This window comes from Leptodactylus fuscus, chromosome 6 (assembly GCF_031893055.1).
Source record: "Leptodactylus fuscus isolate aLepFus1 chromosome 6, aLepFus1.hap2, whole genome shotgun sequence".
In the NCBI taxonomy this organism is placed as follows: Eukaryota; Metazoa; Chordata; class Amphibia; order Anura; family Leptodactylidae; genus Leptodactylus; species Leptodactylus fuscus.
The window spans coordinates 177,199,128-177,215,152 of record NC_134270.1 but is presented as its reverse complement, the minus strand read 5'-3'; the positions used below and the strand labels follow the sequence as shown (position 1 = coordinate 177,215,152).

Here is a 16,025-nt window from a genome sequence, read left to right as displayed (position 1 = left end):
TCCCTCCACCATGAATTGGTCCAAACTGGGTTTTTTAGAGGCTCCCTCCACCATGAATTTGCCCAAACTGGGCTGTTTAGAGGCTCCCTCCACCATGAATTGGTCCAAACTGGGTTTTTTAGAGGCTCCCTCCACCATGAATTGGTCCAAACTGGGCTGGTTAGAGGCTCCCTCCACCATGAATTGGTCCAAACTGGGGTGGTTAGAGGCTCCCTCCACCATTAATTGGTCCAAACTGGGCTGGTTAGAGGCTCCCTCCACCATTAATTGGTCCAAACTGGGCTGGTTAGAGGCTCCCTCCACCATTAATTGGTCCAAACTGGGCTGGTTAGAGGCTCCCTCCACCATGAATTTGCCCAAACTGGGCTGTTTAGAGGCTCCCTCCACCATGAATTTGCCCAAACTGGGCTGGTTAGAGGCTCCCTCCACCATGAATTGGTCCAAACTGGGGTTTTTAGAGGCTCCCTCCACCATGAATTGGTCCAAACTTGGCTGTTTAGAGGCTCCCTCCACCATTAATTGGTCCAAACTGGGCTGGTTAGAGGCTCCCTCCACCATGAATTGGTCCAAACTGGGTTTTTTAGAGGCTCCCTCCACCATGAATTTGCCCAAACTGGGCTGTTTAGAGGCTCCCTCCACCATGAATTGGTCCAAACTGGGGTGGTTAGAGGCTCCCTCCACCATTAATTGGTCCAAACTGGGCTGGTTAGAGGCTCCCTCCACCATGAATTTGCCCAAACTGGGCTGGTTAGAGGCTCCCTCCACCATGAATTGGTCCAAACTGGGTTTTTTAGAGGCTCCCTCCACCATGAATTTGCCCAAACTGGGCTGGTTAGAGGCTCCCTCCACCATGAATTGGTCCAAACTGGGTTTTTTAGAGGCTCCCTCCACCATGAATTTGCCCAAACTGGGCTGGTTAGAGGCTCCCTCCACCATGAATTGGTCCAAACTGGGGTTTTTAGAGGCTCCCTCCACCATGAATTTGCCCAAACTCTGCTGGTTAGAGGCTCAATCCACCCTGATTTTCAAAACAAATGTTGGTGCCAACCTCAACTTACTACAAGGGCCAAATTCACTGCTGGTGACAAGCTCTCCTCACTGCAAGTGCCAAATACACATGTTTCAAGGTGTTTTCCTACTGTCAGAGAGGTGGTATTGAGTGTGTAAAGTGTGTAGTTGTTAGGCTGTGATGTTGGGGTAATAGAGGGTCTTTGGTGTGTTAGATGCCCCCAGACATGCTTCCCCTGCTGTCCCAGTGTCATTCCAGAGGTGTTGGCATCATTTCCTGGGGTGTCATAGTGGACTTGGTGACCCTCCAGACACGGATTTGGGTTTCCCCCTTAACGAGTATCTGTTCCCCATAGACTATAATGGGGTTCGAAACCCGTTCGAACACACGAACATTGAGCGGCTGTTCGAATCGAATTTCGAACCTCGAACATTTTAGTGTTCGCTCATCTCTATTCTTTGCAAGTTGTACTTTTAGTTGTCACTTGACAATATGTTCTCATGTCTGTAACTTTTTATTCTCTTTACTTTTTTTGTTGCCAGAGCTATTTAGGTTTTTGGGGATTTTTTTATTTGGCAACTTTTTGTTTTAGAACCATTTTTTGGAATGTTCAACTTTTTGATTACATTTTTTTATTACTATAATTGAGGGGGGTCGAGGAGACTAAAAAAAATAGGAATTTGAACAGGTCAATAGTCCAATCGTGTTGGATGGCTATTGTATCCCTGAGCTTGCTAAGTGTTTGTCGTTGCTCTTGCTTTGTATTACTGACCTTTGCTTTTTGTTTGACTTCTCTTTGGATTCTGGTTTGGTCCTGTTTGTCTCTCTGGTTTGACCTCGGCTTTCTGAATCCTCATCTGCGTAGTTTTGTCTTGACTTACACAGAGAAGGGACTGTCCCCCCCAAGTTGTCTCTGTCATTCCCTTCCTTCCAGGTTTCAGCTGCAGCCAATGGAGAATTGTTCAACAGGCAATTCCCTAACAGGAACCTTCTAAAAAGTCAGGACTGTCTAAAGTGGAGAAAACTTTGACTTAATTAATAAACTAATAGATGAATGACACACAATCTTGTCCTATAAAACATTTTAGCATTATTTTGCTTTTTTTCTTGCTAATCATGCTATGATTAAAGGGGGGACACCCTGAAACGCGTAAGCGACTTTTTTAACGCACCATGTGTAATTTCTGATGGACACCCTATTTTGTGTATCTTCTTTTTAACCTAAATGGAATAAAGACTTGAATATTTTAAAGGCTGAGGAGTGTCTACGGATCGCCCTTTCTACTTCATTTCTACTATTGAACTCACCTCATGGTCCGGAGGAAAGATCCTGCACCTCCCTACTAAGCCCAGCCAGGTGGTAAGACGCAGCCCTAACTTTCTCTGTTGTATTCATAGTGTAGAACACTCTTAGGGCTCCTAGGAACCTATCTATAAAACATAGTGTAGAATACTCTTAGGACTCCTAGGAACTTATCTATAAAACATAGTGTAGAACACTCTTAGGACTCCTAGGAACCTATCTTTAAAACATAGTGTAGAATACTCTTAGGACTCCTAGGAACCTATCTATAAAACATAGTGTAGAATACTCTTAGAACTCCTAGGAACCTATCTATAAAACATAGTGTAGAATACTCTTAGGACTCCTAGGAACTTATCTATAAAACATAGTGTAGAACACTCTTAGGACTCCTAGGAACCTATCTTTAAAACATAGTGTAGAATACTCTTAGGACTCCTAGGAACCTATCTATAAAACATAGTGTAGAATACTCTTAGAACTCCTAGGAACCTATCTATAAAACATAGTGTAGAATACTCTTAGGACTCCTAGGAACCTATCTATAAAACATAGTGTAGAATACTCTTAGGACTCCTAGGAACCTATCTATAAAACATAGTGTAGAATAATCTTAGGACTTCTAGGAACCTATCTATATAACATAGTGTAGAACACTCTTAGTGCTCATAGGAACCTATCTATAAAACATAGTGTAGAATACTCTCAGGGCTACTAGGAACCTATCTATAAAACATAGTGTAGAACACTCTTAGGACTCCTAGGAACCTATCTATAAAACATAGTGTAGAATACTCTTAGGACTCCTAGGAACCTATCTATAATACATAGTGTAGAATACTCTTAGGACTCCTAGGAACCTATCTATAATACATAGTGTAGAATACTCTTAGGGCTCCTAGGAACCTATCTATATAACATAGTGTAGAATACTCTTAGGACTCCTAGGAACCTATCTATAAAACATAGTGTAGAATACTCTTAGAACTCCTAGGAACCTATCTATAAAACATAGTGTAGAATACTCTTAGGACTCCTAGGAACCTATCTATAAAACATAGTGTAGAATACTCTTAGGACTCCTAGGAACCTATCTATAAAACATAGTGTAGAATACTCTTAGGACTCCTAGGAACCTATCTATAAAACATAGTGTAGAATAATCTTAGGACTTCTAGGAACCTATCTATATAACATAGTGTAGAACACTCTTAGTGCTCATAGGAACCTATCTATAAAACATAGTGTAGAATACTCTCAGGGCTACTAGGAACCTATCTATAAAACATAGTGTAGAACACTCTTAGGACTCCTAGGAACCTATCTATAAAACATAGTGTAGAATACTCTTAGGACTCCTAGGAACCTATCTATAATACATAGTGTAGAATACTCTTAGGACTCCTAGGAACCTATCTATAATACATAGTGTAGAATACTCTTAGGGCTCCTAGGAACCTATCTATATAACATAGTGTAGAATACTCTTAGGACTCCTAGGAACTTATCTATAAAACATAGTGTAGAATATTCTTAGGACTCCTAGGAACCTATCTATAAAACATAGTGTAGAATACTCTTAGGGCTCCTAGGAACCTATCTATAAAACATAGTGTAGAATACTCTTAGAGCTCCTAGGACCCTATCTATAAAACATAGTGTAGAATACTCTTAGGACTCCTAGGAACCTATCTATAAAACATAGTGTAGAATACTCTTAGGGCTCCCAGGAACCTATCTATAAAACATAGTGTAGAATACTCTTAGGGCTACTTAGGGAATCTATGTAGCTAATTTCTAGCTCTATAAGGTATTAACTGTCAAAAGTTATGTCAAAGTTATAGTGACATACATGTCTTTGTTTGAATGTTTTTTAGAGTTTTTTTAGAGTGATGATAATTCTGGGACTTTGTGCGGTATTATAAGACTTCTAGCTTTTTCCTTTGTATTAGCGTTGCAATAAAGCTTCACATACGACATGGAGTTGTCTTCATTCCCTTCAGTTCATCAGCGTTACCCGCCTGCCCCTTGGCATAAGAAATATTAAAGAGGTTACCCAGTTTCTAATATTTGTGGTCAATCTTTAAAGGGAGTCTATCATTCCGATTTTCAATTGTTAGCTAAGGCTATGTGGCCTTTAGAAAGACTATTGCAGGCAAACCTTTTATTTCCTGAATCTTGCCAGAATTTTTCAGAAAAAGCCCTTTTCTTGTTATTAAATTAGCCTTCATGGAGCACACCCGCGTCATCTCCTCCTCTCTGCATTGCCGCCCCTTCTTCCTTCTTTTTCACCTCCTTTTCTTTGCTTCTTCCTCCAATCAGCTTTAACAAAACCTTGTGCATGCGAGATTACAGGTGCTCCATACATTAACCCCATAACAGCTAAAACTATAAATCTACTGATGTAATAGCAAATGGAATTGTACCAAAAATCATTATGTAAAAAATAACATCAAAGACATCACGCGCACAGAGGAGGAAGACGGAAATCGCCGGATGCTGCGAGAAGACCCGAAAAAGTTGAGGGAAAGTGATTTTTTTTTTAAATTTCTTACGGCTCCCTTGGGCCTACCCCTATTATACTCTTGGGTCCAAGATTTTAACTCCCAGCATGCATACTTGCTCTGCTGTTCCTGGAACTCCCATGGAAGTGAATGGAGCATGTTGGGAGTAATTTCACAGCCAAAGTTTGCTGACCCCTGCCAGAGCTGGTGGGAAGAAGAGATTTTAATTATATATATCACTTTCCCGACATCCTCCATAACTTGTATGGTTAATTTATTATTCATCTGTACAAACTTTATCAGAAATGGTTTCCTTCACATTTCAAAGGTTGTGTTGAATGGAGGAATAACCAAAATGGCAGTCAACTCATTTTTCATGTGCAGTGATTGTAACTAGGAGGAGTATATACTGTATGCCAACTGGTGACAAATCATGCTAAACCTTCTGCACCATATATGTAGTGGGGTGTTACGATCAGCAGGATACTATTAAAAAAACCCTAAATAATAAATGTCTTGCGGAGCCCAACTGCAGGGCGCACAGTTAACCTCACTGCCGGGTTACACCACAAACTAGGTTCTCCCTATTACCTGCCACTGCAGAACGAAACAACCGCTTAAATTAATTCTAAAGCCTTGAAGTTACTGCACTGAAAGACAAACACAAATTTGACCGTGTGCTCCTAGTTGCACCCACTACAGCCACCTTCTATAGAAGCACTACAGGTCTCAGACTGGCTAAGGTAGGAATTCCCTGGGTAATTACTAGGGGAAACAATTTTAAGTAAAGCCCTACCTATGTAAGGCAGAACTCTGCCAAACTAATGTCTGCAGACGTGCACAATTGTGAGTTAAGGCTAAGGCACGGGGCGAACATACCTGCCTCCTTAAATAGAAGGAAGGCGGGTCTAAACAGCAAGCCCCAGGTGCCCACGCCAGGTGCTCATAGGCTAGCAACTCTCACAGTCAGAAGACCGACCACAAAGCTCTGCAGTAAGAACCACAATGCATTCACGCCGCCGTTGTTCCCGCAGCATTTTCGGCCCGTGGGGCCTTAGCCTTAGGGTCCATGGCACTTTATTTAGTGGTGCATCTAGTGGTGTCTGCAGTCGGATAACATTTTTTCGCTTAACTTTAATGTTTATGCAGATGAGTTAAATCACTGTATAAGAAACAATGGGTTTAATTTAGATAAGGATGGGTTAAGAAATTGTAACTCAAATAAGTTTGGATTTACATAAATTTGCAAGGATGGGCATCCTATCCTATCTTACTAATATTCTAAATGTGAAAGTTTGTGTGTTGGTATGTGTGTGTGTTTGTTCCTCAATCATACAAAAACGGCTGAACGGATTTCAATGAACTTTGGCACATAGATAGATTGTAACCTCATTTAAAACATAGGCTACTTTGTATGCAAGTAAATGACATGGCTTCACCACTGTTATGAATTTATGTTCACATACTACATTACACTGTTCCTGCAGCCACTTATCTCAGGTTCCAGGGCTGTTATCTCTAGGTGTAAACACACGCTAACCTTCAGTGGTTTGTGTGCACATATTTGCATATTATCTGATCTGCTCCAGTGCTGACAAACTGACATGGGCAAACACCTTTCATCCAAATTGGCAGTTTGTCATTTTTAAACATGCCGGGAATAAGAAAATCTAATTTGTTGCAAACAACGAGAGCTATGAAGGTAGCCAGAAGTCAACAGAGTTCTCCTTAAGTAGAGCTGAGGGGATTTATCAATGCAACAATACGCTCATTATATGGCGTCCCAACGAGCTGCTGAGATGCCGGAAGAATCACGGGCACAGCGCAAGGAACAAGCTCAGCAGCAGGCCAGCTCGAGAGTTGCCGAAATGCCGGAGCAGGCGGATCATCAACATCAACAACACGCTCATTATATGGCGTCGCAGCAAGCTGCTGAAATGCCTGAACAATCACAGGAACAATCACAGGCACGGTGCGAGGAGCAAGTTCAGCTTAAGAGCTGCCAAAACGCCAGAGCAGGCAAACCATCGATGGCAGTAATTTGCTGAATATAGGCGGATCATCCACTCCAACAACCTGCAGATGAAGTCATGGGCAGAGGCTAGTTCACTAAAAAGTAGCAGTATTGTATTGTATAATTAGAAACTTTTGAAGGCAAAACACTAATAAAATTCACCTTCTGAGATCTATAGTGTAAAATAATGTTTAACACCCCAATTAAAGCAAATTAAGAAATTTTTTCATTCCTCCTAAATTGTTGGTAAATAATATCACACAGGAAGCCTTGGTTTATTTTATCCCATTTTAATGATTTTCAAACAAAATTTCAACCATGCAGATATAAGCCCATGTTCATATTATTGTATATTTCTGAGTGTATATCTAAGCGTAGTTGTCTGTGCTTTCCATGCAGAGACATTCTGCAAAAATGTGTATAAGCCGCAAACTTTTCATGTAAGCCTAAGAGCACCTACTCATTGTCAAATGAATGTTGGGACCTTCTATTGGAGATATACATTGTTTAATCCTCTTGATGTATACACACAATGGAAGGCTTGGATATAGTTAGTGCATTACATTTCTACCTAGAGCGACTTCTTGTGAGCTACAATGAATATGAGAGCCTTATAATCAGCAAGGTCACTCACAGCTGTTCTCTTATGGACCTTACACTCATCTATTATAAAATCTTCTCCTTCTAGAGCTTTCCTGACAAAATCCTCATCATATGTGAAAGCATGGAACTTGTCTTTCCCAACCGTGTAATATGTCATACCTAAATTCCCAAATAATAGCAAGTGTCCTCCAGGTTTCAGCAATCTTGAGAACTTCCTGAGATATCTGATGTAGTCATCTTGGTCTTTGCTGATGGCATCTAGTAACCTAGCCGTAATGATACAATCAGCTGGAGGTAAAACTATCGGCTCGGTCATATTTTCCTTCTCGAGGTCACATTTCACAACATGTTGCATTGCTGATCTCACTTTTGCTTCTTTGTCCTCAACCCGGTGACTGAAAGAAATGGAGAAAGTGAAGAAAGTGACTTTTACCCCAGTCATCATCAATAGGGGAAGATAAAAGCTCAATAAGGGTAAGGTTCACACCGGGTTTTTGGAACCAAAACCTGAGGTGGAGGTGCGCACTCCACTTTGGATTAGGCCCAATGAATGGGCCTAGTCTGCAGGGAGTGTCTTCAGGCCAAACCACGAGGCGACTCGACCTGAAGAATGAGCATCTTGCTTGTTTTTTCTGGGAGCCGGAAGAAACGGCTCCCGGAAAAAACTCCTGAGCGGCTCGCATTGGTTTTAATGGGAGCTGTCTTTTTGGTCAGGATTTTGAGGCGGATACGGCCTCAAAATACTGACCAAAAAACTCAGTGTGAACTTACTCTCAGACCTGAAAAGGCAACTAGATATCATTGTAATAAATAAATCAATACAGGGAACCAAACAAGAGGAAGCCAATAAAATATCCAATAACATAGCAGACCATAAAGCATATCATGAATAGAGATGGGTGAAGCTCTCAAGATTAGTTCTGTTTTGGGTTTGGGTGGTTGAGTCCCAAAATTAGTTTGTAGTCTAATAAGTTCAGTTGAATTGAATTGGCTGAAAACATAGTGTAGAATACTCTTAGGCTAAGTCCTCACATAGGGAGATGCAGCCAAAAATTGCTGAGGAAAAGACTGAGGCAGAAACCCATCATGTTTTTTTTTTTTTCCGCAGCGCTTTTCACCGAAAGTCCATACATTTTTCCTCTACTGACTTTTTGCCTCTATGATCCGTAGGTATGATTGTTATCTCTCCATATGTTCTGTATGACAATGACTGGAGTTCCCTTAATAGTTGGACAAATACTCCTTACTAATCGGTCTTCCCGTCACTAAACTCTCCCCTCTACAATCTATTCTGAATGCAGCGGCCAGGCTCATCTATCAGGCTAGACGCTACAGCGATGCTTCCGGTCTGTGTCAGTCACAACAGCGAGGCCTCTGGTCTGTGTCAGTCACTACAGTGAGGCCTCTGGTCTGTGCCAGTCACTACAGCGATGCCTCTGGTCTGTGCCGGTCACTACATTGGCTGCCTATTCATTATAGAATAAAATATAAAGTTATCCCCCTCCCCCACAAGGCTCTCCATAATGCCGCACCTCCCTACATTTCCTCCCTCATCTCTGTCTACCACCCAACCCGTGCTCTCCGCTCACTCAATGACCTAACACTTACATCCTCTATTATCAGAACCTCCCACGCTCGTATACAAGACTTCTCCCGAGCTGCACCACTTCTCTGGAATGCTCTACCCCGGACAATCAGATTAACTCCCAATTTCTACAGTTTCAAACGCAGACTAAAGACACATTTAATCAGTCAGGCCGATCACAATTCCTAATGTAAACCCTTCTGTACCGTCATTAGAAACCCCAAAATGTAACCCTCCTCTGTTCCAGCTCCCACATTACCCCACATGATATGATGTCTTTTCAGGCTAACTTTATAGGTCCAAGCTCCATCTACATGTTAAAGGACACGACTGGTGACGGCCCTCAGTCCCATTGTGTGAAATGTGAAACTTTCTTTGTTATGTACCTTTCTGTCCGTATCTGAACCCTACTAATTGTACAGCGCTGCGGAATATGTTGGCGCTATGTAAATAAAATGTATCATTATTATTATAAATACTTCACCTTTTTCCTCCTAGGTCGACATGATGTTTTGCAGCATGTCCCCAATGAAAGGCTCCGGTACGTTTGTCCACCCATCTTTTCAGCTCCAGGATACATCTGTCTTTGATCTTCAGGACTATGATGTCTTTGAAACACTCACAGGCTGAATACAGATGATGAATCAGGGAACCAAAGCTGAGGTCCAGTAAGATGTCTCCTTTAATATGACCTGTAGGAGAAATCCAAATATTGAACTACCCTACATATTAAACTATAGTATGTATTCTAGATAATAACATGTGTCTATATTTCTAGCCATATTTCCTTTCCTTTGGCTTCTTCTTTATGGAAAAATAAATTATTCCAGAGTTTCCTGCGTTACAACTGTTTGATTTTTCTCTCTGAAGTTTGAGGGGTTGAGGGGAGGTCAGAGGGGAGATTAGGGAGAGGGTTGGGATTTGTCTGGAATATGTCTTAGTTTCCCTGTGTTAGTAATTGCTCGCCATTGAACATCCTTTACTATCCCATCCCTTGCACGAACTTATATCTATTACCAACAGGAGGATGCGGCTTTGCACGGGTATATTTCATTTTTTTGTTTGTGTAGTGGCCCCATAAGAATTGCCCAGTTTTGCACTGGTGTAGTTTCTATGTTGTATGTGTGTGTCCATAAGTGTCATGTGATCATGTGTATCTCAGTTTGGATATCAGTGAAAAACCTGTGATTGGTTGTTATGGATACCTGGAGTAAATCTGTGTGAATGTGAACTTGTGTAACAGTGTCATCCAAAGCACCCTGCCCCTTTAAAGCTGACATACACCTGTGAAGAAAAATGGCTGGGTTGGTTTGGAAAGCTCTCCAGTATGATGGTGTGTGCTGAGATGTTTATCTAATCCTCTGATGTGCGATGGTGTGTGCTGAGATGTGTATCTAATCCTCTGATGTGCGATGGTGTGTGCTGAGATGTGTATCTAATCCTCTGATGTGCGATGGTGTGTGCTGAGATGTGTATCTAATCCTCTGATGTGCGATGGTGTGTGCTGAGCTGTGTATGTAATCCCCTGATGTGTGATGGTGTATACTGAGCTGTGTATCTAATCCTCTGATGTGTGATACTGTGTTCTGACCTGTGCATCTAATCTTCTGATCTGTGATACTGTCTGCTGAGCTGTGTATCTAATTCTCTGTGTGCTGGCCTGTGTATTTAATCCTATGATGTGTAATACTGTATACTGAGCTGCATATCTAATCCTCTGATGTGTGTTGGTGTGTACTTAGCTGAGTATCTAATCTTCTGATGGTGATGGCTCATAAAGTTTTATGTTTGTGTAATGTCAGTCACCTCTATAACAAAATTGTCTGACCTCTGTATAAGCAATGCCACCCCTGCTACCTCTTGTGTCACCCCCCCCCCCCACACCTCATAGATTGTAAGCTCTTGTGAGCAGGGCCCTCAGTCCCAGTGTGTGAAATTACTTTCTTTGTAATGTATCTTTCTGTCTGTATTTGAACCCTACTAATTGTACAGCGCTGCGGAATATGTTGGCGCTATAGAAATAAAATTTATTATTATTTATTATTTATTCTGATGTGTGTTGGTATCTGCTTAGCTGTGTATCTAATCCTCTGATGTGTGATACTGTGTGTTGATATGTGTATCTAATCCCCTGATGTGTGATCCCCCCACCCCCTTTTTTTTTCTTCTTTTACTGTTTTTATTTTTGTGGTTTAATTGTTATTTCTGGAAAATTCTTAACATTTTTCAATGTAAAAACAAAAGTTGTACATACCAAAAAATGTAATTAAAGCAAAACTTATTCCCCAGAAAAGTTCTCTCATACAGCTCCATCAACAAAATTCAACATAAAAGTAAAGAAGTTAGAAATTTTGGATATTAGGAAAACTATTTTTTTAAAAGTTGTCAAGTCTTAAAACACAAACTGTCCTGTATCATAAGGATTAAGATAAATGAATAGTGGAATACCAAATGCAATTGCAAGCGGTGTGCAGTAATAGCACAAGGATCCCCATAGACTATAATGGGGTCCGTGTGCTTGCCATCAAATCTCTGCACAGAACCTGCGGACAGTATAATAGTTCACAATCTACTTTCCTGTCCACGGCAAACACATGGACGCCATTATAGTCTATGAGGATCTGTGTGCTTTTACTGCACACCGCTTGCAATTGCATTTGGTATTCTGTTCGGGGGGTTCCCATGCGGACTCCCCGAACGGATTACCGAACGCAGATGTGAACGAGGGGTAAGAAATAGATAAAAATTATGAAAACAAGATGCCAGGTAAAATAAATGAAACCCAGACAATCCAGATACATACCTGCTGCAAAAGCATTTGTGAAGCTTTTAATTGGAAATATCAAGGCGTCCTCTCCAAAGACCATCTGAGCTTTATCAGAAAAATATTGCTCTAGATGTTCTCTAGAATCATGGTCATGTAGATGATAGCGCTTATAAGTACAGGGATCCATCGTGTAGTATTGCAGTACAGATGATGGGATTCCTTCTAGACTGGTGCACAAGGTCTGTCTATAAGCACCTGGGATCCTATGTAAAGTTTGCTAGTTAAATTTACTTATCACATCATGTGTTATTATATGCATGAGCCAGTCATGGGAACAAGTCACAAGGAAAAGAAATGATCTTTACTTAAACAATTTTTTTTATTATTCACATCTTATCATTCTATGATGTATGTATCTGTCATGAATGAATAGAGATTTATGCTCATTGACTGATATACACATCATGGACATTGTGTGGGCACTGTTACTGTCTCCATGGTCATAAGCAGAAGGCCAGTTATTAGAGATGAGCGAACAGTGAAATGTTCGAAGTTTGAAGTTCGTTTCGAATAGCCGCTCAATACTCGACTGTTCTATTGAGCATCGAACCCCATTATAGTCTATGGGGAAAACTACCCGTTTAGGGGGAAACCAATGTTCGACATAGGAGAGTCACCAAGTCCACTATGACACCCCAGCAAATGATGCCAACACCTCTGCAATGCAACTGGGACAGCAGGGGGCGCATGTCTGGGGGCATCTAACACACCAAAGACCCTCTATTACCCCAACATCACAGCCTAACAACTACACACTTTACACACTCAAAAAAAAAAACACTATGAAAGTTGAAAAATACCTGGAAACCTTCTTTACTCCCCAATTGGATGGACAGAAACCCAAATTTTACTCTAATGAAAGCTTAACAAGCACCCCTTTAAATCATGTTCCCCATGACAACCACAGTTGGAATAGGCAATGGGAAATCCAACAGTACCCACCCTGACCTGTCATTGTGGATGTGTGTGATGTGTTAAGACCTTCCAAAATTCACTTTAATGGCCCTTAACATGAGCCCTTCCAAATTAAGTTAGAGGCCCATAAGCTGAGTTACCAGCAGAGATTGAGGCCCTTTAACTTAGTTGAGCTTTGCACCAGCAGTGTTTTTGGCCATTGGGGTTATTTGAGCCTCTAACCAGCAGAGTTTGGGGAAATAAGGGTGGATTCAGTCTCTAACCAGCAGAGTTTGGGGAAATCAGGGTGGAGGGAGCCTCTAACCAGCAGAGTTTGGGGAAATCAGAGTGGATTTAGCCTAGAAGGATCAGAATTGTGCAACGCAGATGGTGGAGGAATATGAGGAGGAATTGTAGAGGTTGAGCGCAGGCATGACAATTCATGTTGGAATGCTTGACACTGGTGAGCACGAAAATGAAGGCTCTATCCAGTGGTGGTTCATTTTGATGAAAGTGAGCCGGTCGGCACTCTCAGCTGACAGACGGGTGCGCTTATCCGTGATGATACCACCGGCTGCGCTGAAAATCCTTTCAGATAGCACGCTGGCGGCAGGACAGGACAGCACCTCCAAGGCATATAGGGCAAGTTCAAGCCACAGGTCCAATTTCGATACCCAATACGTGTAGGGCGCAGAGGGATCGGAGAGGACAGGGCTGTGGTCGGACAGGTATTCCCACAACATGCGCCTATACTATTCCCACCTGGTGACACTAGACCCCTCAGTGGTGGGAGTTTGGTGAGGGGGTGCCATTAGCATGTCCCAGACCTTAGACAGTGTGCCCCTTGTGGGTGTGGACCGGACGGCACTTGTTCGCCTCATGGAGGAACTGTCCTCTCTGCCGCCAACGACACTTGATGGAAACATCTCCATCATGTTCTGCACCAATTGCTTGTGGCAGTGTTATGGTTCTGGGTATTTATACAAAAATAATATTTTTAAACCACAGAAACTCTTGGACTGCAAGGCACTGCAGCGAGGTCCACAGGCCCTATGGGCGGCTGTATGTCAATATGCAACAGTACGGCGGTACAGCACAGTGTGAACTGGGAGCAACACAAGTTCACCAGTTAATCTCACTGAGTGAATGACAGTGCAACTCCCAATGTGAACAGGCTGGAAACAAACACAAGACAGCTGCCCAGGGTTAACACTCACCCCAGGTCAGCGACAAACACAATCCCCTGCAGTAGCTAGGGGTGCTCCTGCACACAGCTAGGAGCTACCAACGGTGTTAGACAGGGCGGGCACGGCTAACTTGGAAACCGCACCTGCTGCAGCTCCACAGGCTGGAACAATGTCTATTGCTCCAGGCCTTGGTGTAGAGCTGACAGTCCTTCAGGATTTACAGGTCTATCTACTAGCACCCTAGACTGCCACCTGCCTATACACTGGAGACTCTCCCTGGGACTACTGTCTTTTGGACTGGTAGTTTCAGATAAAGTGTGAGCGCCGGGTGGGCGTCGACTCACTCCTTTTAAAGGAAAGTCCCCGCCCAATAGGGGCGGTGGCCATGACCTCACCGCTCATGCTCAGTCAGAGAGAACTGGCACTTAGGCTGTGAGCGACTCCAAAAAGTCCGAGCATGCTCAGTCGGAGAAAACTGAGTCTTAGTCTCCAGAGACTTCACCGCACGCCGCCGGGAGCGAGGGTTGGATTGGCCCGCAGGTGGCGCTGTGCGCCGGAAGGCAAATCTGCGGGACCCCATCCTAACAGATAGGCATACATGTGCTGTTAATACCATCATGTGTTATTTGCTGTACTAATATACCATTTGCAGATCAGTCTTTAGTGGTGATAGGATCAAGTGACACTTCACGCCATAAGTGTCTGTCACTGTCTGCAGCTGTTGAGTTATATGGTCCTTGGTTCTGTTGACTTCTCTCATTTGATTTTAAGCAAGCAAAGCTGTATTGTGATGCATTATTTCTAGTCACATACCTCTAGGCCTGACAACAGGCAGGGTGGTGGGGTAAGCTTACTTCTGTCACCACAGTGCATTTTTCAGTCCATTCCACCATTACCCTCACTCACATTCCCCTCATTTGAAGTCCATGCTATCAGACTTTTCCGCCCACTCTACGTACATGTAGCTGTGATCTACCGTCCACCTATCTCACCCTACCAATTTTTGGACCATGTTGCTTCTTGGCTTCTCCACATTTTTTATTCAGTGACATTCCTACCCTCATCATGGGTTACTGTAACATCACTGTCTCCCCAGCTGCCTCACAGTTTCTCTCAATGACCCCTTCTTTTGGTCTTTCACAATGTTCTTTTTTCGCCACACATGTAGATGGCAACACGATTGATCTTGTCTTTCATCGTCTCTTCACAGTTTCTAAATTTACTAACTCTTCTCTGCCACTCTCTGATCATAACCTTCTATCTCTCACAATCAGTGCTCTCTCCCCTTCACAAGATACCCCTACCCATCACACATATAGAAACTTGCGTGCTATTGACACCCAGCACCTCTCAGATACTCTACAGTCCTCTCTGTCCCCCATCTCCTCAATCTCCTGTCCCAATCTGGCCACCAGTTACTATAATGAAACCCTTAAAAATGCATTGAATGAGTTGGCTCCCCCCTCCACTTGTAAAGTCCCACATAGGAGGCAACAACCCTGGCACACGCCACAGACATGATTTCTTCAGCGGTGCTCTAGGTGTGCTGAATGTCTCTGGAGAAAATCACGCTCACCTGCAGATTTCCTCCACTTCAAATTTATGCTTAAAACATATAGTTCTGCCCTTTACCACGCCAAACAAGAGTATTTCACCACCCTCATCTCTTCTCTCTCCAGCAACCCTAAAAAGCTTTTTGAAACTTTTCACTCCTTACTCACACCCAAGGTGCAGACGCCATTCACAGACCTGAGTGCTGATGACCTGGCCACGTATTTCCATGATAAAATTGATAAAATCTGTCAGGAAATAGCTGCTCAAGCCCCAGGTGGCATTGATCCCATCACCTACCATAGTACTGATCCCCTCACCAACCGCACTTCAGACTGTCTTTTCTCATCTTTTGAACCTGTTACAGAAGAGGAAGTCTCTCAGCTACTTTCTTCATCTCGCCCTACAACCTGCAGCAGTGACCCCTTCCCCTCACACCTTCTCCAATCTCTGTCGCCTGCTGTCATGACTTACCTTACTAAAATATTTAACCTCTCTCTCTCCTGGAATCTTCCCATCTTCTTTCAAGCATGCTGTTATAACCCCGC

The 16,025-nt window shown here is 42.7% G+C and overlaps 2 protein-coding genes across 2 annotated transcripts in view; one reads left to right on the top strand and one right to left on the bottom strand.

The window, feature by feature from the left end:
• The window catches only part of LOC142209033 (nicotinamide N-methyltransferase-like), a 48,559-nt gene that overhangs the window by 14,720 nt on the left and 17,814 nt on the right, over positions 1-16,025 (top strand). The gene's annotated exons all lie outside the window — the stretch shown is intronic.
• Positions 7,402-11,987, bottom strand: LOC142209037 (nicotinamide N-methyltransferase-like). Its single transcript, XM_075277973.1, has 3 exons — positions 11,822-11,987; positions 9,503-9,710; positions 7,402-7,828 (listed from the first exon to the last, which is right to left on the bottom strand). Exons 1-3 carry the CDS (start codon positions 11,970-11,972, stop codon positions 7,402-7,404), a joined length of 786 nt encoding a protein of 261 aa, XP_075134074.1. The 5' UTR covers positions 11,973-11,987.

Coding starts and splice junctions, on each gene's coding strand:
- LOC142209037 (XM_075277973.1), bottom strand. CDS start 11,972: ATGGATCCCTGTACTTATAAGCGCTATCATCTACATGACCATGATTCT. Junction 9,711..11,821: donor CACAAATGCTTTTGCAGCAG/GTATGTATCTGG, acceptor TTTCTCCTACAG/GTCATATTAAAGGAGACATC. Junction 7,829..9,502: donor GTCGACCTAGGAGGAAAAAG/GTGAAGTATTTA, acceptor CATTTCTTTCAG/TCACCGGGTTGAGGACAAAG.